The following is a 26941-nucleotide window of genomic DNA, read 5'->3' on the forward strand; positions in this document are numbered from 1 at the left end:
TTTTGCGTCTCACTATCTGCCATGATCTTTCCTGGGAAAACCACATTTCAAATCTGGCCTCCAAAGCCAGTCGCCGACTGGGCATCCTCCGTCATGCGAAGTCCTTCCTTGGCACACCTGAGCTCCTCACCATATACAAGGCTTTCATCCGCAGCTCAATGGAATACTGTTCCCCCCTCTGGGCCGGTACTCCTGCCTCACACCAAGCTCGTCTTCACGCTGTTGAAACCAAAGCGTTCAGAATCATTGGAATCTCCCGCGATGAAGCTAACTCCAAGGGCCTTTCACTCACTCACCGCAGGCAGGTTGGTGGTCTTTCCGTCTTCTACCGACTCCTCTCTGGCCTTCCCCTCCTCCCCCCCCCCCCCAGCTCTCTCTGGGCTCTGTCCCACAAATATTCCTACAGGTCGCACAAGATCTGCCTGCAACCATCTTATGGTTAAACTGCCAAAATCAAGACTCTCTGCTCACCTTCACTCCTTCATTCCTCTTTTCTCCCGCCTCTGGAACAAACTCCCTCACTCTCTTCAATCCCACTCCACCCTCCAGGTCTTTAAAACAGCTGTTCACCACCATCTCTTATCTTCCCCCATCCAAAACCTTGATCTTTTCTACCCCCACTAATTTCACCTCAATTCCACTTTTTTGAAATACCAACTTCTGTCCTGGAAGTCCTTGGTGTCCTTGTGTTTTATACTTCGCCCACCCCGCCCCTTCCCACACCTCCTCCCCCCAAGCCCTCTCCCTCCCACACATCTCCCTGCTCTCAAATGTTGTGTTTGTGTGCTTCGCCTTCTCTCCCCATCTTGTCTTCCGCTCCCTCTTTTTATATATTTTGTTTGTCTGGTTGATTTCTTTGTGAAGTAAATGTTAGCTCTTTCACGAGCCTCGATTCAGTATACAAAAAAAAAAAAAAAAAAAAATCATGAAGGAGGAATGTTTCTGTTAAGCAGATCACGTCTGGTTTGTCAGAAGCAACCTGTATGGAGAGATCAGTTAAGTTTGAACGAAGGCCCCGGATGTTTGAGGTCCATACCGTTAATGAAGAGGAGGGGGGAGCATCGGATACAGAACAGGGGGGGAGGGGGTAGGGTAAGATGTGGAAGAGGAGGAAGAGGTAGGGAGAGCTGTTGAAGGTGTGTCAGAGATTTCAGAATAGCTCGGAGAAGGGAAGGATGGGGCGGACAAAAGGTTTGATGGTGATTGGGTGAGGCACAGTGAGGTGTTAGGGGCCATTCAAATATTACGTAACGCTTTTTTTCCCGAAATTTGACACCCCCCCCCCCCCCACCCCCTCGTAATGCTTCGTAACGTTCGGCCATACACCCCCTAAGCGTTACGTAACGTTCGGTCACTACACCCCCCCCCTCCCCCCCCGAATATACATTTTGCGATCTACTGCTTGCACAGACCAGTGCAACCTCTGAAACATGGTGGTGGGGGGGGGGGGGGGCGGAGGGTGACGGGAGAATTTAGGGTTGGGGGTTGGGGAGGAGCTTAGTCATTTTAGTAGTTGTTTACTGGCAAAATAAAATAATGTGATATATAATATAATCCCAGGAAACTAGCATAACAATATATGTTTATCCAGATTATAAATAGTTTAAAACTGTTTTACACTTCTTAAATTTCAAAGAAAAAATAATCAGAAACAAAGCAACATGAACACCTAACCCGGAAATAGATGTGAGCACCGGCAAAATAGTAATCAGCCGAGAGTAACACGCGATCGTTGCTGCGGCAAAGAACATCTGTTTTGCGCACTGCGGTGCACCATAGGTTGAGGTGATTATGAACGATTCGCCAGGTGGGGTTGCAAGCTGGGGTGACCTTTACCTTCCGAAGAAACGCCATTTTGTCGGCAGTCGCGTGATTGGTGGGCAAACGCATGAACCACACACATTTCCAGCATGGCGGCCATGAATATAAAAGAAAAGCTATATAAGAGTTTAATCGACGGATTTTCCAAGGCAAACCCCTCAACTTCTACTTCTAGCCGCACGACGACAGTGGGAGCTAATGTGCCTGGTGGCGTACCAGGAGATCGAGCCGGTCCTGGAATGGCTCGACGATGATGGTGTCGACACTGAGGGGCTCCAACTTCCACAGGAGCAATCAATTCAATCGAGTCCGGTACCCCGATACTGACCACCGAAGCACGCGAACCCGCATGGGAACTGGAATAACTTACGAGACCCTAATATAAGAGGCTATACAAACAATTCGTTGTGGCGTCAATATTATAAAGAGTAATAAAGAGTACTAAATTTAATACAGTTAAATGTGGTTTCTAGTTGTGACTTCGACTTCAGTATCAACATGGTCTCAGCAAAAATGGGATGAGTAGTAATCCCACTTTTGGTTTTAAAAACTTAGATCACTACTGTTACGTAACGCCGATGCGAACACCCCCCCACCCCCTCGTAACACTTCGTAACGCTCGGCCGTACACCCCCCCACCCCCCATAGCGTTACGTAATATTTGAATGGCCCCTTATTTGAGGAGGGGGAAGAGTGAGGAAGAAGGTTGGGGGAGATGGAGGTGAGAGTTGGAAGGGGGAAGAAGCGGGGAGGACGCTTTGAGGAGGAGGGGTGAAAGGGGGGAAATGGAGAAGAAATGAGGGTGGGGAGATTTGAAGGGGAGGGGCAAGGGGGGAGTTTATGAGGGGAGGGGTTAGGGGGGAGTTTAGGAGGGAAGGGACAAGGGATGGGTTTTGAAAGGGATGGGAGATGGGGGAGATTTGGAGGGGAGGGGTTGAGGGGAGAGTCTAGGAGGGGAGGGGTGAGGGGGGAGTCTAGGAGGGGAAGGGTGTGGGGGGAGTTTAGGAGGGAAGGGGCAAGGGGGGAGATTTGAAAGGGATGGGTGATGGGAAGGATTTGGAGGGGAGGGGCAAGGGGGAAGATTTGAAAGGGATGGGTGATGGGGAAGATTTGGAGGGGAGGGGTGAAATTGGATTTTGGAAAGTGTACGATTAATGGGAAACGAACATTTATTGCAAAATGAGTTTCTTTTGACCTTCGAGTCAAAAATACGTTTAAGGATGCTGGAGGGGGGGGGGGGGGGGGGGTGGAGTGCAGGAGAGTTTAGGGAATGTATGAAAGAGGCACTGTAAGAGATGGAATTTTTTTTTGGAATGAATAGATTTGGTGAGCAAGTCGAAAGCAACCTTTTAAAGAAGAAGAAGAAAAAGGTGTTATAATACACGACAGAATACAGTACTTCAGGGGAAAGTTTAAACATTTTAAAGTTTAACAGTGAAAACTATCTGGGGAAATGGGGGTGAAACACGTGGTCAAAGAACGAACGGACGAATAAGAACAACGAATAAACAAATAAGAACAACGAATAAGAACAGAGAAGGAAATGTTTTTTTTTTGTTTGTTTGTTTTTAGTTGAGATTTTAAACAAGGAAGTATGGGGTGAAAAGACTGGGAAAAACAGAGAACGAAAGTAGTTGGAGCACAATCAACGGACCGCTGAGAGAAAAACAAAGCCTCAAGGTAGGACACGGTACAAGGCCTCAAAATATGCGGCACGAATTAACCGACGATATTTTATACAGGTATGAAAGATTAACACCGAGAATCTTCCTCAGGACACACTATAGGTACACACACCATAAAATAAATACAGATTTGACGAAAATACAAATGGGAACAATTACTTAACTTCGATAGCGTGGAGAGCGTGGACAGCTTTGAAAAAACGTAACCTCGCCGGCAAGACCCGGCAAGACCTGTAACCTCGCCGGCAAGAGTCGGTGAGCTATCGCCAGCATCCAGAAGAAATTGCAAATTCCAGCACCTCCAGTAGAATGCAAGCCCTTTCCAATTGATTTGTGAAGAGTCGGTAAGTTATCACAAAGAGTCGGTGAGTTATCGCCAGCATCCTGAAGAAATTGCAAATTCCTGCACCTCCAGTAGAATGCAAGCCCTTTACAGTCGATTTGTGAAGAGTCGGTAAGTTATCGCAAAGAGTCGGTGAGTTATCGCCAGAATCCTGAAGAAATTGCAAATTCCAGCACCTCCAGTAGAATGCAAGCCGTTTACAGTCGATTTGTGAAGTCGGTAAGTTATCGCAAAGAGTCGGTGAGTTATCATCGGCATCCTGAACAAATTGCAAATTCCGGCACCTCCAATAGAATGCAAGCCCTTTACAGTCGATTTGTGAAGAGTCGGTAAGTTATCGCAAAGAGTCGGTGAGTTATCACCGGCATCCTGAACAAATTACAAATTCCGGCAACTCCAGTAGGATGTCCAGTAGAATCAGCAACTACGGCAGTAGTATCGGCAACTCCAGTACAGTCGATTTGTGAAGAGTAGGTAAGTTGTCGTAAAGTCTGTAAGTTATCGCAAATAGTTGGTGAGTTATCGCCGGCATCCTGAATTAACTGCAAATCTGGCACCTCCAGTATAATGTAAGTCCTCTTCATTCGACTTGCAAAAGACTTGGGGCCATAAACTTTCCCCACTGACCCCACAAGAAGTTGGGAATAATCGGGACCATTAAAAGAGGTAGTCATAGACATTTGGGATAAAACAATGTCGACGTACCAAAACAATGTTTACTCTCGTATCCAAATAGCCTAGTACACAGTATGCAATGTGACAGCTTTTGGTACCTGGGAATCTTTTGTGGCCTCTTGTGTCTGACTAGCCTTCTCTTTTTCACTTTCTGTTGAGCTCAGAATGTCGGGATTTGCTGGCAATGGAATACAAGTTGCATTTATTAACATGAAATAACCACGACAAACCAAAATGAAACTCATCGAGATAAGCATCCTCATTGTGTGAAATTTATTTGGTATTACAAAAGATATTTGTGCAGAAAATGTTATCCGGGGGAAATAGGAGGGAAATACTTGCTCAGGGATCTAGATCTCGCCAAACATTACAAATTATATATTCCAAGAAGATTATCCCAGATTACCTCGATGCTAACACTGCCGGATTAACAAAAAAAATCTGCCACCTGCACACGGCTCCTTTGCTTCGATGGTCACGTCTCCCGGAACGCTGCTGCTGTCAAGTTCTTCAGGCACATCCGTGAGGTCTCCATCCTGCAGAAATGCAACACATCCTATCTCACCAATTTCTGACCGTCCACCAATGCAGCCTTTTATTGCTTTTGCAATTGATTAAAAAACAGTTAAAATCTAAAAAACGAAAAAGGTGCACTCTAGATGTAAAAATTGGACATGCACTTTAAATAATTTTGTAACTCATTCGTTCCAATTTTGAAACCATTGTAATAACGACACTTGGAACAATTTTATACTATGCTGCCATCAATCCGTTATACTTTGTCAAACCCCTGACAAGTCAATTTTGAAGGTTGCACATTAACGCTTTGGCAACCTCATTAAAATGTCCATTCAAGACTTGTTTTCACCATAAAATGTTGCAAGTTGTTTTGAAATATTTTAAAATCCTAGCATTAGGATACCACATCACAAGTGGATGGGCTGAGAGTGAGATGATTTGTAGAAAAGTAGTCAGAGGTAGTGGAAAAGTTTGGACTATTTGGATCCCAAGTGGATCTACTTCTTTGCCACATGCTATGATTTGCAGTGACGAGCCTAATGAGTTTCTGCACGACAATGGATGTAATAAGAAGCAGGTGAAAGAACTTGACGTAACGGCTTTCGACAGGGTATGGCACCTGGCTCTGCTTGCCAAGCTGCCTTCAATGGGTGTGCGAGACCTTCTAATCAGATGAAGTGTTGGCAGCCATGGCAATCCTTTTATATTGTTCGGTACTCGCCACCCGCCAGTGCGCAGTGGCCAACTCGGACACAGGCAACGCTACGTTGTTTTCTGGGTGCCATTTAAGCTAAGATTCTGAAGATCATCAGCAACTCTCACCAGGTGACCCCAATCAAGTGGGCCTGCCTTCCTTCCTGCACAACAGACAGGTGGTTTTCTCTCTGGTTCTTTATTGCCTTTAATCCGGTTTTGTCCCTAAGCCTGGTGTTGGCTTAGCAGTTAGGGTGCAGGCTTGGGATCCTAAGATCCTGGGTTCGAATCCCGGTCGATCGCAGAATTAACAGCATCCGGCCATAAAACATTGTTTCAAAAAGGGGACCACGGTGCCCGAAAAATGTCCAACCCCCGGGGGGGAAAGGTGGTGGCGGTTCAATCCGGTGGTGGTTCTAATCTAAAGGTGGTTCAATCCGGTTTTGTCCCTCCTGCTTTCTCTTTTCTTCCTTCCTACTAAGGTTCAATTGGTCACACGCGTTCCATGCAATACCCATTTGTTGTTACCTTTCCAAAGGCTAATACCTTCGCTCCTTTATCCTCTTTCACCTTGTCGGTAAAATTGCCTCCCTGAGTTTGTCCTTTCATGTTCTTCCCTTCAGTTCTTAAAAACAGCAACCCAAACCATCAGCAATTGATGTTCTTTCCCATTCCCCCACAAGATCTTTCCTATTCCGTTTGCCTGGAGCAAGCACACATATTTGGTTTTCTTTTACCTTAAATCTCCATCATTTGCCATTTCCACTGAACCCCAGGGTCAGTTTGTTGACACCTTCAACTCTTATCATTCTGCTCTTCCAATGAGCCTCGATCTCATGAAGAAACAAAAAAGACAACAGGTATGCATCTCACAGGGAAATGGGTGGTGTGTGATCAAGCACAAATTGGCATTCCCAAACTTATTCTTGTGTTTTTACCTGCGCCACAGAAAGTCGACGGATGTTATGTTTTCACCCGTATGTTTTTTTTTTTGTTTTTTTTTTGTATACAACATCGAGGCTCGTTTAAGAGCTAACGTTAATGACAAAAAAGCAAACGGACACGAGACAAAATCCATTTTGTCTGTTTGTCTGGACAGTGCCTGTGAGCAGGATATCTCAAAAGGTTGTACAGTCACGTGAAAAAGTAAGTACACCCCATGTAAAGTTTTGACTTTTTCAACATATTTCAACATACGGCTATTTGATCTTCATTTCAACAATATTGATAGATAAAGGTGATTATAATATAACAAATATCATGAAACATTTACATTTTGTAGTGCATTGTATAATTTATCTATCTATAATTCCAGTAATCTCTGTGTGTATGTATGTCTGTATGTCTGTGACCGTTGTTTCTCGACAACCACGGGTCCGATATACTTTAAACTTGCCAGGTATATTGCTGGGGACCCGAGGATGTGCCTTTTCAAGGTTTCATATTAATCGGACAAGTAGTTACCGAGCTATGTCCAAAAAACGATTCAACCAATCAGAGAGCAGCGAGCTATCACGTGTGCCGAACGTGCCGAACAGACTCTGCCTCGGACGGCACATTTGAGAGCGTATTCATTTATTTCACGTTGGCAAACTATGTTGGCGTTAAACTATGTTTTAAAACTAATTAAAACTAATTTGCGATTCTTTCGCTTTCCTGCGCGTTTGTGCACGCTATGGCGATTTCTTTACCAAACTCCGCAAGCCGTTCGCTTTGGACCAAACCATTTCATGTAAATAGAGGGGGGGGATTGTCACCGTACTCGCAAGCCGTTCGCTTTGGACCAAACCATTTCATGTAAATAGAGGGGGGGGATTGTCACCGTACTCGCAAGCCGTTCGCTTTGGACCAAACCATTTCATGTAAATAGAGGGGGGGGGGATATAATTTTAGATATATATATAGTACGGGCATGCCCTAGTAATTTAAATAAACATAAATGCAAACTTCACATGTGGAAAAAGTAAGTACACCCTTGGCTCTAATAGGTGGTATTGCCCCCTTTGGAAGAAACAACCTCAAGTAGGCGTTTCTTATAACTGTCTACCAGTCTCTGACATCGACCGGGATTTTGCCCACTCCTCCATGCAGAATTCTTTCAGCTGTGCGATGTTTGAGGGGTTTCTTGCATGCACAGATCGTTTCAAATCCCCCCACAACATCTCGATGGGATTTAGATCCAGGCTTTGACTTGGCCATTCCAGAACCCTCCATTTCTTTCTTTTCAGCCATTCCTTGGTGGATTTACGGGTATGTTTAGGGTCATGGTCATGTTGCAAGGTCAACCTTTGGTTGAGCTTCAACTTTCCGAAAAATGGCCTCACATTATTCTCAAGCACCCTCTGGTACAATGAAGAATTCATAGTGGATTCTATGATGGTGAGCTGCCCAGGCCCTGATGCAGCAAAGCTTCCCCAAACCATAATATTTCCACCACCATGCTTTACAGTTGGTATCAGGTTCTTGTGGTCAAATGCTGTCTTTGGTTTTCGCCAAACATGTCTTGAGGTACTGTGGCCTAATAGCTCTACCTTTGACTCATCTGTCCAGAGCACATTGTTCCAGAAGTGCTGGTCTTTGCCCAGGTGTTCATTGACAAACTTTAGTCTTGCCCTGATGTTCTTTCTGGACAGCAAAGGTTTCCTCCTGGCACACCTCCCATGTAGATCAAATTTGTGCAGCCTCTTTCTAATGGTAGACTCGTGCACTTTGACGTCAACAGTGGCAAGAGCTACCTGTAGGTCCCGGGATGACATTCTGGGGTTCTTAGAGACTTCTTTCAGCATCTTGCGGTCTGCTCTCGGGCTGAACTTGCTGGGGCGGCCTGGCCTGAACAAGTTGGCAATTGTTGGCAATCTTCTCCACTTGTAGATGATCTTCCGGACAGTCGAATGATTGATTTCAAATTGTTTGAAGATCTTTTTAAATCCCTTCCCAGACTTGTAGGCATCTGTAACCTTCTTTCTGAGGCTTCAGAGAGCTCTTTTGATCGAGGCATGGTGACGCTGCACACTTCAACAACAAAGAGCAAACCAAAATAAATGTCTGAGGTTTAAATAAGACAGGTTCCTCCAAGATCCTCTCTAACGATGTTCTAATCATTTGCACCTGAGCTGGTGCACCTGATTCGAATTTTAGGTATTTGAAGTAGTGATAAATGTAGGGGTGTACTTACTTTTTCCACATGCAAAATTTTCATTTATGTTTATTTAAATGATACAATGGACTACAAAATGTAAATGTTTCATGATATTTGTTATATTATATCACCTTTATGTGTCAATATTGTTGAAATGAAGATCAAATAGCTGTATGTTGAAATATGTTGAAAAAGTCAAAACTTTACTTGGGGTGTCCTTACTTTTTCACGTGACTACAAATGGATTCGGACGAAATTTGGTGGTTAGGTTGTGTATGTGACAAGGAAGAATCGATTCGATTTGGTGAAGATACGGATCCAGATCCGAGAATTTTTAAATTATTCTTCACCATTGAGTGATGGGGCAAAAAAAATCAATAGAATGTTGTATAACAGGATATCTCAAAAAAGTTATTGACGGATTCGGCCAAAACTTGGTGGACAGGGCTGGTGTGCGACAAGGAAGAATCAATTCGATTTTGGTGAAGGTCCGAATCTGGATCTGGATATGAGAATAGAAAAAAACATTTCAGTGATTCTTCACCATTGAGAGATTGGGCCAAAATCGATATGGCAAGATACTTCAAAAAGTTGTGGACGAGTTATAACAAAACTTGGTGGACAAGAACAAGTCGATTCGATTTTGGTTCAGGTCCGAATCCAGATCTGGCCTATCAGTGGGATACAAAACATAAACTGTTTAGCCTGGCAGAGTTATGTGCTCTACCTATTGCCGTTCTAGTTGGGATGTGTGTAGAGACCTAAGAGAGGCGTATTTTGAACAAGTACTCATTGACATCACTCATCACTCAAAGAAGAAGAATACATTTTAAAAATTGCAATTTTTTTTTTTTTTGAATGATGCGAGTCCACCACTACAATTTGTTGATGGTAAGCACTTGGTTGGTGGTTGGAATTTAGAATATTTTTTCCGATTTGAAAACCTGATGGTTTTCCGTAATGGAGGTGACTGAATGCATTACACTCCGCTTCATGGACTTTCTGTAGCCGCTTTGCATGGCGTACCAAAATCCCATTCATGTCGAGCTTATACTTTTTCGGGAAATCTTATACCAATTAGAGGTTTCCACATTTCCAAATGTTGTGTCAGTTGTAATGATCTATTCAGAATGCCACTGAAGGATAAAAAATGATCTTCTGCCAACGAGTGGACCAATAATAATGTGTTCACTTAACATTCACATGAAATGGTTTGCAGTGCAGTAGTTAATGCGGTGAGAGTTGCACCAAGCTGTGTTTCATTGTGGAATTGTTGTCCCATTGGATGCCATGGCGTGGTTTGCTGCGCTGAGCCAGCGACGTGCCGAAGCGCAATGCCTCATACACTGGGTCCACCTTCTTCCCATAACCTGCCACACCAAGTGACCATGCATTATGAGGTTTACTTGTACAGCATTCACCACTTTTGGAACACTAACCAAATACCAATGAACTTGTGCACGCAAGTGAGCAAAACCACTGGAGCCTCACCTTTCCAGCAATCTCGTCGAAAGGCGTTGCGCACAAATTTCTCAGTTCTCAATGGATCTTCCTCTTCAGTGGAGTTTGGAAGAAAGAGTAAATGCAAAGTTCAAGATGCTGGCAACATATCACTAACAACATACATAAAGAGATGCAAAAAAAAAAAATCTCAAAAAATTTTCACAAACTTTTAATTTATACCTCCGCAACTAAAAGTTGTGTTTTCATCCCTGTCTGTTATGTCGGTCTGTCTCTGTTTGTTTGTTTGTTTGCTGCGAGTGTGATTACTCAGGAACACTTTCAGCTATCTTCGTCAAACTTTATTAGAGGATTCCGAAGGCCAAACGGGAGGCTGTCAATGTTTTTTGACTATATAGGTCAAATGTCAAGGTCAAAGGTCAAGGTTCTCTCGTTTATCTAACCGAGCGATATCTCAGCCATCCTTTGATCTAAGAAGCTGAAATTTGGACACAATAGTGCACAAGTGCTTTGGAAAAAACGATATTTAAATATTTTTTGGATGAAGCAATTAATTGATTAATTACTTATTATCGATTTATTAAATAGTTTGTTTTTTTTGTATACAAGATCGAGGCTCGTGAAAGAGCTAACATTAATCACACAAAAAGACAAACCGACACACAAAACACAAAAAACAAGGGGAGCGGCAGACAAGATGGGGAGAGAGGGGGAAGGACAAAAACACAACATTTGAGAGCAGGGACATCGGGAGGACTTGGGGGTAGGTGGGAGAGGAATAAAACATATGAACACTGCAAGGACTCTGGGGTGAATTACCGGGGGTAGAAAAGATCAAGGTTTTCTATGGGGGAAGATAAGAGATGGTGGTGAACAGCTGTTTTAAAGACCTGGAGGGAGGAGTGGGATTGAAGGGAGTGGGGGAGTTTGTTCCAGAGGCGGGAGAAAAGGGGCATGAAAGAGTGAAGGTGAGCAGAGAGCCTAGACTTTGGCAGTTTAACCATAAGAGGGTTGCAGGCAGATCTTGTGCGACCTGAAGGAATATTGGGGGGACAGAGCACAGAGAGAGCTGGGGGAGCAAGGCCGGAGAGGAGTCGGTAGAAGACAGAAAGACCACCAACCAGCCTGCGGTGAGTGAGTGAAAGGCCCTCGGTGTTGACTACATCGCAGGAGATTCCAATGATTCTGAAAGCTTTGGCCTCAACAGCGTGAAGCCGAGCAAGGTGTGAGGCAGGAGCACCAGCCCAGAGGGGGGAACAGTATTCCATTGAGCTGCGGATGAAAGCCTTGTATGTGGTGAGGAGCTCAGGTGTGCCAAGGAAGGACTTCGCACGACGGAGGATGCCCAGTCGGCGACTGGCTTTGGAGGCCAGCTTGGAAATGTGGTTTTCCCAAGAAAGATCATGGCAGATAGTGAGACCCAAAAGCTTGAGCGACAGAACTTCTTGGAGAGGATTGTTGAGAAAGTAGATGGGAGGGTTGTCCAGTCGGTCCTTTCGGAGAGACATTGTAAGAGTGTGAGATTTATCAGGATTGAAAGACATGTTCCACTTGTTTGACCAGTCTGTGATTCTGTCCAGGTCTGCAGAGAGTGAGGAGGCTGCAGACTGCCGATCTGAGGGATGAGGAATGGAGCGACAGAGTGTAGAGTCGTCAGCAAAGAGATAGAGAGGATTTTCAAGAGAGTCAGAGAGATCATTGATGAAGACCAGAAAAAGCACAGGGCCCAGAACACTACCTTGGGGAACTCCAGCCTGAACAGGAAGAGGAGATGAGAGAAACCCATTCAGGGCCACACGTTGACTACGACCAGAGAGGAAGTCCGCCAGCCATGCGTGGAGATTTCCATGGATACCAAAGGAGGAGAGTTTGGTGAGCAGAGCAGGGTGCCAGACCGTATCGAAGGCATGTGAAATGTCAAGGGAGACAGCTCTAATTTCCTGTTTGGTGTTGAGGACCTCCATCCATTGTTGAGAAAGCAGAAGCAGCATGTCCAGAGTAGAGTGACCAGGTCTGAAACCAAATTGATGATCAGAGATCAAGCCATTGGAGAAGAGGAAAGATTTAATATCTGAAGCAATGATGGATTCCATGACTTTGCTGATAATTGGGAGAAGGCTGATTGGTCTGTAGTTGCTGGGATCTGTTTTTGCACCTTTTTTGTGCAAACCGGTGATGTTGGCTGATTTCCAAGCAGATGGCAGATGACCTTGAGCAAAAGAGAGGGTGAAGAGAACCGAAAGAGGGAGTGAAAGAGCAGAAGAACATGATTTTAGGACCCGTGGGGTGATGCCATCAGGACCAGTTGCAGAATCAGAGTCGAGGGTTGACAGAATCTTTTCCACCTTGTCAGGAGGAAAGGACACAGAGTCCAGGAGCAGCTGGGTACGACTGGGTACGGTGGGTACAGAGAGGGATGGGTTTGGGACACAAGATTTAGAGGCAAACACAGAGTTGAGGCATTCAGCTTTTTCACGTGCGGAGTCAGCCGTTAAGCCGTTTGAGGTGAGGGAGGGGATGGAGGGGGAACAAACACCAGAAACAGATTTGACCAGACGCCACCAGGATTTGGAAGAGGGAGACAGATAAGAGAGTTCGGTCTTGAGAATGGTGAGATATTGTTTCCTGGCTCTCCTGAGGGTGGACACACACTTGTTTCGGGCTTTGTGAAAGGAAATGAGATTTCCTTCCGTTGGATTTGCTTTCCAGGAGACGAAAGCAAGTTGTTTCAGGGCAACAGCCTCACCACAAGATTCCGTGTACCATGGATGGGAGGAAGGGTATGACAACTGAAGACGAGATGGTATAAATCTGTGCATGAGAGAGAGCAATTTACTTTGAAAGAATTCCCAGGATGAGTTGATGTCAGAGGCGGTAGAGATGGGAGACCAGTCCAGATGATTGATGGCTGCTTGAAGACCGTGCCAGTTGGCCTGAGTGAAATGCCAGACTGGTCGACGCAGAGGAGGCTCTCTGAGAATGGTCAGAGAGATGTCCACTTTGACAAGCACATGATCAGATGAGCCGATTGGAGCAGAAGAAGAGCAGCAGACATTTTCAGGGAAGTTTGTCATAACCAAATCCAGAAGAGAAGATGCTCCGTTGACTGAGATCCGAGTCGGGAAATTGACAGATTGTGTCAGTCCCAGTGAGTCGCAGAAGTCCTTTGCTGAAGAGCCATGGCTGGTGAGAGAGGTACCCACACCCAGCCAACTGGCATGGTGACAATTGAAATCAAATAGTTATTTATTTTCTTTCTCATCTGGGTAATATCAGACACCTTTTGAACTAGAAAGCTGATAGTTAGACATGACAGTGACCAAGTGATTTTGCTGTGAAGGGTATTTTTGATTTATTGATTAATCAATTAATCGATTATTTATTTTTTCTATTAATTACTTCATTAATTAGTTTTCAAAAGTTACAGATTCGGATGAAACAGTGGTGCTTTAGGTATGCTTTTAGCCATTTGATTAAGAAATTAATTATTTTATGATTATTATTTATTTACTTTAATTACACAGTTAATCAATCAATTATTAATTCTCTCGATTTTTGTCATACGTGTCAGGACAATTGCAGGACGACTTCTTGTTTGTTTGTCTGTCTGTGAGCAGGATATCTCAAAACGTCGTGGACAGATTCAGACAAAATTTGGTGGACAAAGACAAAATGTGACAAAATGTGACAAAATGATTTTTGTGACAAGGACAAAATGATTAAATTTTGGTGAAGATCTGGATCTGGATCCGGATACTAGAATTATTTAAGTGATTCTTCATCATTGAGAGATGGGACCAAAAACTATATGTAGCACGATATTTCAAATAGTTGTTGACAAGTGATGACAAAACGAGATGTATGAGTTGTGTAGGTGCCAGGAAAAAGCTGATTAGATTTTGGTTCAGGTCTGGATCCAGATGCAGCTTGTCAGTGGGATGAAAAACGTAAACTGTTCAGCCTTGTGCTTGCGGAGGTATGTGCCCTACCAAGTTCCGTACTAGTTACCTTTGTTAGGCCATCATTACCAGAACCCTTTGGAATATTCTTATAAAACGGTATTCTGCATAAAATGCTTGGACTAAATGGCGATCAAAATACAATTTAACCATGAAGGCTCAGAGGAGAAAATGTACAGACAAGTGCATTCATTCGCGTGAAAGATGTTTCATGGTGTTGTCTTAATGAGTGTGCCATGAGAGGTGCAATGCAAATGTGACCAAATAATGAATCTCCAGCTAAAGGGCTCCTGAAATAACGAATTGCCAAAAAAGACCTTTCAATCTGCCAATTAAATGACAAACCCTTCCCAAGAGCGAATTGATTTGAATGTGTCCCCATCCCATCAGACCCTGAAAGTGTCTTCTTGTTCTTCGTCCATATGCAGCACATGGTGATGGATAGCATCATTTTCTGGTGGGCAAAGCTGTGCCACGGATGCAGTGCCGAGAGACAGCGCACATGTGCATATCGCACCCTGAAAGCTAAGCAGAGTATGGCAGTGTGGTTTGTACTAACGTTACAAGAACTAGGATGGTAATAAGTGGAGGAAAATGCAGCATTACATCTTATAATGTACTACGCCATATTCAACCACACTTGAGCATGGAAATGTAGTATTACATAGAAGCAAATGTTACAATTGCCAAAGGGCCCTCATGAGAAAGAGTCATTTCCTTGAAACTACATCCAATTCCAGGAGTGTTACAGGAGTGCTTGTCAGTGTACAGAAAGCAAGAACATTGGGAAAAGGACTGAATTATGGATTTTATCCATAATTTTATCCATAATCCATAAATTATCCATAAATAATTTATCCATAAATTTTATCCATAAATAAATGATTTTATCCATAAATTATGAAGCAAAGGATTGGGAAAAGGACTTAAAGAAAGAAAAATAACATTATAAGCGATGAATGCGAAGATGAATGCGAAGATTTCGATGAATGCGAAAATCATGGAAGCTGGCGATTTCGATAAGAAAGGCAAAGCATTGGAGTCAAAAACGAAAATGAACAATTTAACAGCCGCAAAAGTCACTCCTGGTGCATTCCAACAGTTCACATGCTGTATAATGACCTTGTGTTCTGTTCAAATTCAAAGCAAAGGTGCCTCACCACATGGAACGACCTCCTTGATGCAGGAAAATTGCTCATTCACCAGGAGTGGTGAACTGTAATGTCTTCGAAAACCTTTGGGCTGAAAAAGTGGGTTCAAAAAGGGGTTTAATTAAATAAATAAATAAAAGACAGTTACGATCAGCTGAGCTGAGAGCAACTTAAGGTTAGGTCATGAGGATTTAAAAAAACAACTTCAGGTTAGGTCATGATGCTTAAAACAAACAACCAAAGGTTAGGTCATGTGGCTCAAAAAAACAACCTAAGGTTAGGCCTTCATTTATTCATGAGTGAAAGTCGTTTTCCATTTTATATCCGATGGCATTCTATTTAGCGAAATGATGATGGTCATCTATCTATAATTCCAGTAATCTCTGTGTGTATGTGTGTGTGTCTGTGTATGTGTGTGTGTGTGTGTGTGTGTGTTTGTCTGTGACCGCTGTTTCTCGACAACCACGGGTCCGATATACTTGAAACTTGCCAGGTATATTGCTGGGGACCCGAGGATGTGCCTTTTCAAGGTTTGAAATTAATCGGACAAGTGGTTCCCAAGGTATGGTCACCGTACTCGCAAGCCGTTCGCTTTGGCTTTGCGAATGGACCAAACCATTTCATGTAAATAGAGGGGGGGGTTCTACCGTACTCGCAAGCCGTTCGCTTTGGCTTTGCGAATGGACCAAACCATTTCATGTAAATAGAGGGGGGGGGGGTTCTGTGGTCGTTACTGCCACGTGGTTTCAAAGTTTTTTTTTGTTGTTGTTGTTTGCACGCATGTTTTTTTGCACCCACGTACGGGCACGCCCTAGTCTATCTATAATTCCAGTAATCTCTGTGTGTCTGTGTGTTTGTCTGTGACCGCTGTTTCTCGACAACCACGGGTCCGATATACTTGAAACTTGCCAGGTATATTGCTGGGGACCCGAGGATGTGCCTTTTCAAGGTTTGAAATTAATCGGACAAGTGGTTCCCAAGGTATGGTCACCGTACTCGCAAGCCGTTCGCTTTGGCTTTGCGAATGGACCAAACCATTTCATGTAAATAGAGGGGGGGGGGGGTTCTACCGTACTCACAAGCCGTTCGCTTTGGCTTTGCGAATGGACCAAACCATTTCATGTAAATAGAGGGGGGGGGTTCTGTGGTCGTTACTGCCACGTGGTTTCAAAGTTTTTTTTTGTTGTTGTTGTTTGCACGCATGTTTTTTTGCACCCACGTACGGGCACGCCCTAGTACTTTTAAAGACAATACATCATAAACATACTGTCATCAGGTGAACCAGACCTTTAATTCCCCCCAAAAGAAAAAAAAAGGATCAACGGGAAAGGGAGGAATCATAAAATTTAAATCTTCCACTACAATCCCACAAAAAAAAAAAATCCTTTTTCAGGAAACTTTTAAATAATTAATGTTGTGGGGTTCCCATATTGAGTTGATAAAAAAATTACTGAGAGTTATTGTTTGAGTAATCAAGTGATTGAAAGTGAATGCAGTACTGTGTCCACTCCTTTGTTGCTCGATGGTGTCGAAGGCTGATGGTCGAGCTCATACATACAGAATGGCAAAGATCTGAAGCCGCAGTAATGAATTTTTTTTGTCATATGTTGTGAGGAAATGAGGAAATGTGTCCGACTTGATCTGACTGCAGTTTTAAGTCTGGGTGATCTCAGCTAATATGGCAGTAGCGGTAAAAGCACTTTCTTTGCTATGAATTAATTTCAATATTTGCGCAACTAATTTGTTTAAAATTTTGAAGCAAATTGAAGGCATAATGTTCATGTGATTGCTTAATCAAAGAAAAGGTTGGAGAGTTAAGCCATCTTAATTTCGTCATCTCAATTTATTACCTCCGCCACCAAAGGTGGAGGGAGGTTATGTTTTCACCCCTGTCTGTCTGTTTGTCCATTTGTCTGTCCGATTGTGAACAAAATATCTCAAAAAGTTGTGGACGGATTCGGACGAAATTTGGCAGAGATGTAGTGTATGTGACAAGGACGAAATGATTAGATTTTGGTGAAGATCCGGATTCGGATCCGGCTACTAGAATTTTTAAAGTGATTCTTCACCATTGGGACAGAGGGCCAAAAACGATACATAGCAGGATATCTCGAAAAGTTATGGATGGATTTGGACGAAGCTTGCTAGACAGGTTGTGTGTGTGACAAGGACGATTCGATTAGATTTTGGTGAAGATCCAGATCCGGATCCAGCTAGAGGAATTTTTAAGTGATTCTTCACCATTGGGAGATAGGGCCAACCAGGTGGAGGTATGCTCTCTACTGAGTGCCATTCTAGTTGTATACTAGCGTGGATCTTCTGGGTGCGCTCGCCTCATCACACGTCACGACAGAGACATGGGCTTGTTTTAACTGAGGATAATGACCTGACTGAACTTGAGTGGTTGGGTTGCCATGATTTACACCAATCATAATACAAACATTTCTTTTGTACAAATGTATTTGCAAAGCCCAAAATGGTCAAGGGTCCAAGCTGGTCGAATGGGTCTTTGGGTCTTGTGAGTTTTAGGAGTATTTTGGGTCTTTTGGATAATTTGGGTCTTCGGGGTATTTTGGGTCTTCAGATCTTTAAGGCTCTTTGGGGTCTTCAGGGGTCTTGGTGGTCTTAAGGGTCTTGGGGGACTTGAAGGGTCTTCACATGTCTAAGGGGTCTCAGCAGTCTATAGGGTCGATAGGTATATTCCAACAGTACATAAATAATAGACATACGTAATTAATAGACAGGATGCAACCGACATTCAAACAGTACATAATTAATAGATATGTAATCTCACCGGTTTACAACTTCATGGCTTCACAGACTGTGTTTTTCGGTTATATATGCATAGCTTTTCAGCGTTTCATTCTGCACGCATTTGCCGGGGTGCACATTTTATTCTCCTGCCATCCCTCCATATGAATTACTGCCATACTCCATGATAATATATGTATATTTATATATATACACAATACACATGCACAGTCGGACCCCGCTATTCGTGGTTCCGCGTATTCGCGGGTGATAAAATGCGGCCTGTTTCTCTATTCACGGAAAAGTGTCCCGCGAGTTCACGGTTTTTTATGCCTCCGCCGACGAAGTCGCCGGAGGCATTATGTTTTGGGGTTGTCCGCCCGTCCTTCCGTCCGTACGGGCTAAACCTCGTTTTTCTCAACAACCATATGTCTGATTGAGACGAAACTTTCAGGGTAGGAGTGACACCCATGCAGAATCTTTTTCTGTTAATTGTGATGTCATAGGTCACGTGGTATGGCAGCCATCTTGGATTAAGAGCGCATAATAAAAATATTATTTATCGGAAACCTCTGAATGGAAAAATTTGAAACTTGGCACATTGTCAAGTAATCCCAATGGGGAACAAAAGCATGATAATGATGACATCATAGGTGAAGTGGTATACCAGCCAAAAATATTTTAATCTAATTCCTTATCCTAAACATCTGAAATTGCATGCACATGATCTATGACCCATTTGTATTGAAATATTAAATTTATGACATCATAGGTCACATGGTTTGACAGTCATATTGGATTAAAGGAAAATATTAAATAATTATAGCTCTGAAACCACTCACCCTATCAATGCGAAATTTTACAAATATCATCTAACAGCACTTATGTATATAGTTTGAAAATGATGATGTCGTAGGTCACGTGGTTTGGCAGCCATCTTGGATCGAAAAACGAACCATATCTGATCAACATGAAACTTCACAAACGTGATCCCCTACCCATACATATGCAGAGTGCACATTTTTTAAGGTCGTATGTCATGTAGTATGGCAGCCATATTCGTTTGAAAGCTGATATTTAAAAAAAAAAACCCTTCTTTGAAACTGCTTCGCTGATCGATGTGAAACCTGTCATGTCTGGTAAAAATGTGATACTTGAGAACAGCTGAAGGGATTTAAATCAAACTTGTTTATTTTTAGGACAGTGAACGATGGCATCTACCCATTGTGGGACTATGCGGAGGCATATTGGCGACACAGTCGCATTGTTATAGTTTTCTATTCGTAGCCATGTTTCGTGAAATCGCGTTTTTTCTTCCCCTATTCGCGGCCGTATTCCACGAATTCGCGGTTTTTCAGGGGCGCAAAATTCTTTTTTCCACGAGCCGTTGGCTTGACCCATTCATAAAACCCATCTTTCACCAGCCATGTATAAAGCAGCTGGACATACACAAAAAAACACCTACTAGCCACGAGCTTGACCTGCTTTTCATTATTGCTGTGTGATTTGCGTTTTCATGGCTTTTACGGCCGCAAATTTTAGCTGGATTATAATCGAGAGCTTCGTGGGATGTTCCATCAGCTACGAAAACAAGTCAACCCCACAAATTATAGAATGCAAAACGCTTCATGAAATCGATTATAGTTTGCAATTTTGGTAAAATTTATGGCTTGCAATATTTTTAAAAAAGAAAAAAAAAAGCATCATCCGAGATCTTACACAATGAAAATGCTTTGGGGGATGCTCCATCAGTGACTAAAACAAGTATATAATTATATTATAAAACAGGAGTGTCTGTCTGTCCATCTGTCCGTCCCCAAACTACTCCCTCAGTTTTGGGGCTAGCCACGCCAAACATCCTGTGGAAAGTTTTGGGGTCCCAGCAGATGTTGTAAGGTAGGTAGGAGGTTTCAAAAATTCCTCAATAAAATTATGATTTTGAAATTAACTCGATACGAACCTGACCCGAATCCGGAAGTGGACAGATGACGGCAATGAGCTGGTTTGATATTATCTCAATACAATCGTCATTTAAAACAGTATTTTGTTAAAGTATCAATTTATGATTGGAATGACGTTTGGAATTGAATGAACACAATTACGATTTTGAATTCTTAATTGTATTCACCCAACCATACGAACTACTTCACATCCGGATTTAAATATTTGTTTATGTTGAAGGAGCTGGGGCTCCCACGTCGATCGGAAGAATGGACGCGACAAAAAGCTGGAATTCATCCGAGTTGCTTTAATCAAGCCAAACACTCAGGCACTCTGAAAAGCCCGTTTATCGGGCAGCAATATATATACATATTATCCCGGAGCGTTTGCCCAGGAAAGGCGAGAGGGGGCATGGCCCAGCGTCCTGGCTGCGGCCTGGCAAGTTGAGGGCGAGCCTGCCCGGGCATGCCCGGGCATGCCCGGGCGTCCCGACCGAGGCCTGGCAAGTTGAGCGCGGGCCTGCCCGGGCGTCCTGGATGAGCCCGGCATGGTGATCGCTCCGCGTCCTTGATAGGTGCAAGGCGATTGTGAAAACCCAGCGGTAGCCGCTACACACGTCCCCCCAGAATCGACTTGCACCGGCAGGGTCAATTTGAGGGGGGTCCTGATGACCCGGCCGAAGCGACCCCTGGCGAGTCATGGGAGGGGGTCCGGTGTGGTGGTGGGCGGTCGAGTGGGGGGCACCGTGGACGGGGGGCGGCCTCGCCACGGCGGAAGGGCCACCCGTGGTGGGTGGTCGACGTCCACGTGCGCCGGCTTGAGGCGGTCCACCGCAATCCGGTCCGACCTGCCGCCGATGTCGATGACGAACGACTTGTCGTCCCGTCGCAGCACCCGGAAGGGCCCGTCGTACGGCGGCCGGAGCGGCCCCCGATGTGCGTCGTGACGCACAAAAACATACTCCGCTGTGCGAAGTGCTGGGGGGACGTAGGACTGGGGGTCACCGTGGTGGGATGTTGGCATGGGGGCAAACCGTCGGGCGGCCTCCTGGAGGTCCGAGCGCTGGTGAGCTGCGGACCAGGGACTGGTAGCGTCGGGCACGAATTCGCCCGGGACGCGTAGCGCCTGGCCATAGACCAGCTCGGCGGTGGATGCCTGGAGGTCCTCCTTGGGGGCCGTGCGGAGGCCCAAAAGGACCCACGGCAGCCGGTCGGCCCAACCGCCGTCTTGAAGGCCGGCCATGAGCGCGGCCTTCATGGAGCGGTGGAATCGCTCGCACAACCCGTTTGCTTGGGGGTGGTAGGCTGTAGTACGGTGGAGCTTGACCCCCAGGTTGCGGGCGACCGCGCCCCACAGCTCGGAGGTGAACTGTAGTCCGTGGTCTGACGAGATGTCCGCCGGTGCGCCGAAGCGGGCGACCCAGGTGGCGATGAAAGCCTGCGCCACGTCGGCGGTGGTGGTGGAGACGAGGGGAATGGCCTCCGGCCACCTGGTGGTCCTGTCCACCATGATGAGCAGGTGTGTGAACCCCCGTGACGGGGGGAGGGGGCCCACCAGATCCACGTTGACGTGGTCGAAACGTCATTCGGGCACAGTGAAAGGTGCCAGCGGGGCCTGGGTGTGTCGGTGGACCTTGGCCCGTTGGCAAGCCGTGCAGGTGCTGGTCCAATCGCGGACGTCCCGACGAAGGCCGTGCCAGACGAATCGCGCCGACACCAGCTTCTGGGAAGCTTTCCGGCTCGGGTGGGAAAGGCCGTGGAGGGAGGCGAAGATGCGGCGTTGCCAGGTGACGGGCACGATGGGGCGAGGCTGGCCTTGGGAGACATCGCAGAGCAGGACAGTGTCCGCGAAGGGGATGACGGCCAGGCAGAGGCCCGTGTCCGCCGCCCGGAGGGCTTGCACCGTGGTGTCGGTGGTTTGGTCCGCCGCCATAAGCGCAAAGTCCACGCCCAGGTGGACCGCGTTCGCGCTGGCCCGGGAAAGACAGTCGGCCACGGCGTTGTTTTTGCCGGCGACGTGCCGGATGTCCGTGGTCAACTCCGACACGGCGGAGAGGTGGCGCTGTTGGCGGGCCGACCACGGCTCCGTGACCTTGGCCATGGCGTAAACCAACGGCTTGTGGTCGACGAACGCCGTGAAAGGTCGGCCCTCCAGGAGGTGGCGGAAATGGCGGACGGCCAGGTGTAGACCGAGGAGCTCCCGGTCAAACGTGCTGTATTTGAGCTCGTTCGGCCGGAGCTGCCGGCTGAAAAAAGCGAGTGGCTGCCAAACCCCGTTCACCCATTGCTCATGTACGGCGCCCACCGCGTAGTCGGAGGCATCCGTGGTGAGGGCGATGGGAGCGTTGAGCACCGGGTGAGCGAGCAGTGTTGCGTCGGCGAGGGCCCGCTTTGAGCTTTGGAAGGCCGCATCCATTGCTGCGGACCAGGCGATGTCGTGCTTGGCCGGCTTGCCCCGGAGGGCTTCGTAGAGGGGCCGCATGAGTTGAGCAGCGCGGGGCACGAAGCGGTGATAAAAATTCACCATTCCCAGGAATTCCTGCAGGGCCTTTATGGTGCAGGGACGCGGGAACGTGGTGATGGCCTCGACCTTGGTTGGCAGTGGCACGGCCCCGTTCTTGGTGATGTGGTGGCCCAAAAAATCAACGGCCGTCGTGCCGAAGTGGCATTTGGCCGGGTTGACGATGAGGCCGTGCTCGCTGAGGCGCCCGAACAGTGTTCGGAGGTGGAGGAGGTGCTCGGCCCGGGACATGCTGGCGACGAGGATGTCGTCCAGGTAAACGAAAAGGAACGGCAGGTCACGCAGCACGCCGTCCATCAAGCGCTGGAACGCCTGAGCCGCGTTCTTGAGACCAAACGGCATCCGCAAGAATTCGAATAAGCCGAACGGCGTGATGACTGCCGTTTTAGGGACGTCGGCCGCCCTGACAGGTACCTGGTGATATCCCCGTATGAGATCAATTTTCGAAAAAATGACCCGTCCCGCCAGACGGGCGGAGAAGTCTTGGATATGCGGGATCGGGTACCTGTCGGGGGTGGTAGCGTCATTGAGACGGCGGTAGTCACCACACGGGCGCCATCCACCCCCCGGCTTTGGCACGATGTGCAGTGGCGAGGCCCACGCGCTATCGGAGCGCCGCATGATGCCGAGGTGCTCCAACGCGTCGAATTCGGCCTTCGCCACGGCGAGCTTGGCTGGGTCGAGGCGGCGGGCCCTGGCGTAGACCGGCGGGCCCGTGGTTGGTATGTGGTGCTCGATCCCATGCCATACTGCGACGGCCGAAAACGTCGGCCGCATGAGGGCCGGGAACTCCGTGAGCAGGCGAGCAAACTCGTTCGCCGCCGGGACGGCGCATGCCAGCTCGGTCGGCGCGGAGCTGCTCAATGTGCATACCAGGGAGCTGAAGGTTTCGGCGTTGATTAAACGACGCCGTTGGACGTCCACCAGCAGTCCGTGTGCGCAGAGGAAGTCGGCGCCTAGCAGAGCCATGGGCACGTTTGCGGTTACAAACGTCCAAGCAAAGCGTTGGCCGCCGAAGCAGAGGGTGACGTTGCGCGGGCCGAAGGTGCGGATGGTCGATCCGTTGGCTGCAACCAAGGAGGGGCCGCAAACCGCGGACTGCCTGTCCTGGTCAGAGGCAGGTATGACGCTCAGTTGGGCGCCGGTGTCGCACAGGAAGCGCCGTCCGGACGCTTTATCCGTGATGAACAGTAAGTTGCCCGTGTGGCCGGCGCTCATGGCTGGTAATGAACGCCGGCCCGGCCGTTTCCCGGCCTGCCGAAGGTGCACGGGGGTCGGCATGTCCGGGCCTTCTGTCCGAACCTGGCATGATAGTAACACCACGCTTGGTCAGGTGGAGGCCCCGGTCGTCGTGCTGGAGGTGGTCGGCTCGGTGTAGCGGCCGCCAATTGCGTCGGCAGTTCGGTCGTCGACCGTGCCAGGTGCTCGGGCGACATGGGTGTTGCGTCGGACGGCGGTGGGTCCCATGTCGCCGCTGCGATGCGCTGACCTGCGGCGGAGATCTTGTCGGCTTCTCTGGCAAGGGCCTGGGGATCTGTGATCGTCGTGCTTGCCAGGGCGAGGCGTACCGGGTTAGGCAGCTGACGGAGGAACAGCTCCCGGAACAGGAATGCCGGAGAGTGCTCGCCGTGCAGTGAAAGCATGTAGTCCATTCGCTCGGAAGGGCGCGTGTCGCCGAGATCGGGCAGGTCGAGCAGGCGCCGTGCGCGTTCCGCTGATGGGAGGGCGAAAGCGTCGAGGAGAAGCTTCTTAATCGCGCCGTATTTGTCAGCGGCTGGCGGGCTCTCGAGGAGGCTCAGGGCGCGGGCCGCGGTGGCCGAACCGAGCGCTGCTACCACATGGTGGAAGCGGGTGTCGTCGGCCGTGATGCCTCGCAGGGCGAACAGGGAATCCGCCTGTGCGAACCAAACCGCCGCGTGAGCCTCCCAGAAGGTAGGCAGTTTAAGGGCGACTGCCGTGTCCATGTCGGTAGGTCACCAATGAAGGAGCTGGGGCTCCCACGTCGATCGGAAGAATGGACGCGACAAAAAGCTGGAATTCATCCGAGTTGCTTTAATCAAACCAAACACTCAGGCACTCTGAAAAGCCCGTTTATCGGGCAGCAATATATATACATAGCGGGGTCACCCGTGGGAATCCCACGGGCATGGATGTGTGTGACATTTCGACATATTGAGTTATATGCTGCACATTCATTTTTACAAAATGGTTACTGGCAAGTCATCAGATCCAGAAATGGTGTGATGAACACAATTTATTTATTTCACATAATATGTGACCCCTCACTCCTCTCCACCTGACACTCTCCTGTCTCCACCTGACACTCTCCTGTCTCCACCTGACACTCTCCTCTCTCCACCTAGCACTCCTCTCCTCTCCAAACCCTCACATCCCTCTCCTTTCCAATCCCTCACCTCTCCAATCCCTCACACTCCTCTCCTCTCCAATCCTTCACACGCCTCTCCAATCGCGCCTCACACTCCTCTCCAATCGCGCCTCACACTCCTCTCCAATCGCGCCTCACACTCCTCTCCAATCGTGCCTCACACTCCTCTCCAATCGTGCCTCACACTCCCCTCCAATCACTCCTCTCCAATCGTGCCTCACACTCCTCTCCAATCACGCCTCACACTCCTCTCCAATCGTGCCTCACACTCCTCTCCAATCGCGCCTCACACTCCTCTCCAATCGCGCCTCACTCGCCTCTCCAATCGGCTTTCCCCGTCTCGTTTCTCTCCTTTTTCTCCCGTCTCGTTCTTTTTCTTGCTCCAAATCGGCCCGTCGGAATCGGAAATCGGCCCGTCTCGCCCGTCGGCCCGTCGGAATCGGAAATCGGCCCGTCTTGCTTTTGTGCTTGTGCGTAAATAAATTGTGTTCATGACACCATTTCTGGTGTTGGGCTAGCGGCTAGGGTGCCGGCTTAGGATCCTGGGTTCGAATCTCGGTCGATCGCCGAATTAATGCCAGGGGGGTTGACTCAGCCTGTCATCCTTCCGAGGTCGGCTAATTGAGTACCAGTTCACTGGTAATTCCCTGTTTGTCGTTGAAGGCGGCAAAAAGGGTTGGCGTCAGGAAGGGCATCCGGCCGTAAAACATTGCTTCAAAAAGGGGACAAAAAAACAACAACTACCACGGTCCCCGAAAAGGCCAACCCCCGCTTTGCGGGGAAAAATGGCCTCTAAACGGTGGTTTTTACACCATTTCTGGATCTGATGACTTGCCAGTAACCATTTTGTAAAAATGAATGTGCAGCATCTAACTCAATTATTGCTGACACCGACTCTAAAACCATCGATAAAAATGAAATCATATGGTGAGTTAGATTGGAGATAAAGGCGTGAGAGAGACTCAATGGCCTTGAAGTTACAGGCATTTGAGAATTCATTTCGTTCTATAAACGGCAACTTTCATCGGATTTTCTTCTCGTTTTTTTTCAACCGAGTCTAAAACTATGTTAGCGACTGTGAAAAATGAAATGATATATCGAATTTAAAATAGATATCGACACATTGCCGTCGGTGTCATGTTGGGCGGTGTATGATACACCATGACGCGATTTTAAAAAATATATCTCTGCATTTTCCCGCGTGTGTGGAATGTTTGTGGAAAATTAAAGATTTCAAATAAACCTATTTAAAGTGTATGCGCACATAACTAATAAAAAAAACGAAGAAATATCTCTCGGTAATTTCCTGAAACATATTTTACTTCTGGCTAATATGTTGAATGAAATAAAAACGAAGAAATATATGTCGGCATCATTGTTGACGTTTTTGTGACGACTATCATCAAACGAAATAGTAATATATCATAACGGAAAAGCAAAAGCGAATTTTTAATATATATCGACACATTGCCGGCGGTGTCATGTTGGGCGGTGTATGATACACCATGACGCGATTTTAAAAAATATATCTCTGCATTTTCCCGCGTGTGTGGATTGTTCTCAATTATTGCTGACACCGAGTCTAAAAGTAAAACCATCGATAAAAATGAAATCATATGGTGAGTTAGATTGGAGATAAAGGCGTGAGAGAGACTCAATGGCCTTGAAGTTACAGGCCTTTGAGAATTCATTTCGTTCTATAAACGGCAACTTTCATCGGATTTTCTTCCCGTTTTTTTTCAACCGAGTCTAAAACTATGTTAGCGACTGTGAAAAATGAAATGATTTATCGAATTTGATTTGAAATAAAACTGGGGGAGAGCAAGACACCACGGGCCTACAAAACAGGACTCAAAGCTATGCGAGTTAATAAAATGGTGGATATTTGTTTATAGCC

The 26941-nt window shown here is 46.8% G+C and overlaps 1 protein-coding gene across 1 annotated transcript in view; it reads right to left on the reverse strand.

Annotated features, from left to right (window-relative positions):
- STAC (SH3 and cysteine rich domain) overlaps positions 1 to 26941 on the reverse strand; it is a 249134-nt gene that overhangs the window by 126263 nt on the left and 95930 nt on the right. Inside the window, exons 4-8 of the mRNA XM_068122179.2 lie at positions 15456 to 15537; positions 10367 to 10429; positions 10124 to 10245; positions 4973 to 5060; positions 4623 to 4702 (exon numbers count right to left, since the gene is read on the reverse strand). Of these exons, the coding sequence (XP_067978280.2) occupies positions 4623 to 4702; positions 4973 to 5060; positions 10124 to 10245; positions 10367 to 10429; positions 15456 to 15537 (435 nt within the window). The remainder of the gene's footprint in view (positions 1 to 4622; positions 4703 to 4972; positions 5061 to 10123; positions 10246 to 10366; positions 10430 to 15455; positions 15538 to 26941) is intronic.

Source organism: Myxine glutinosa, chromosome 7 (assembly GCF_964187855.1).
Source record: "Myxine glutinosa chromosome 7, kmMyxGlut1.1, whole genome shotgun sequence".
Taxonomy (NCBI): domain Eukaryota; kingdom Metazoa; phylum Chordata; class Myxini; order Myxiniformes; family Myxinidae; genus Myxine; species Myxine glutinosa.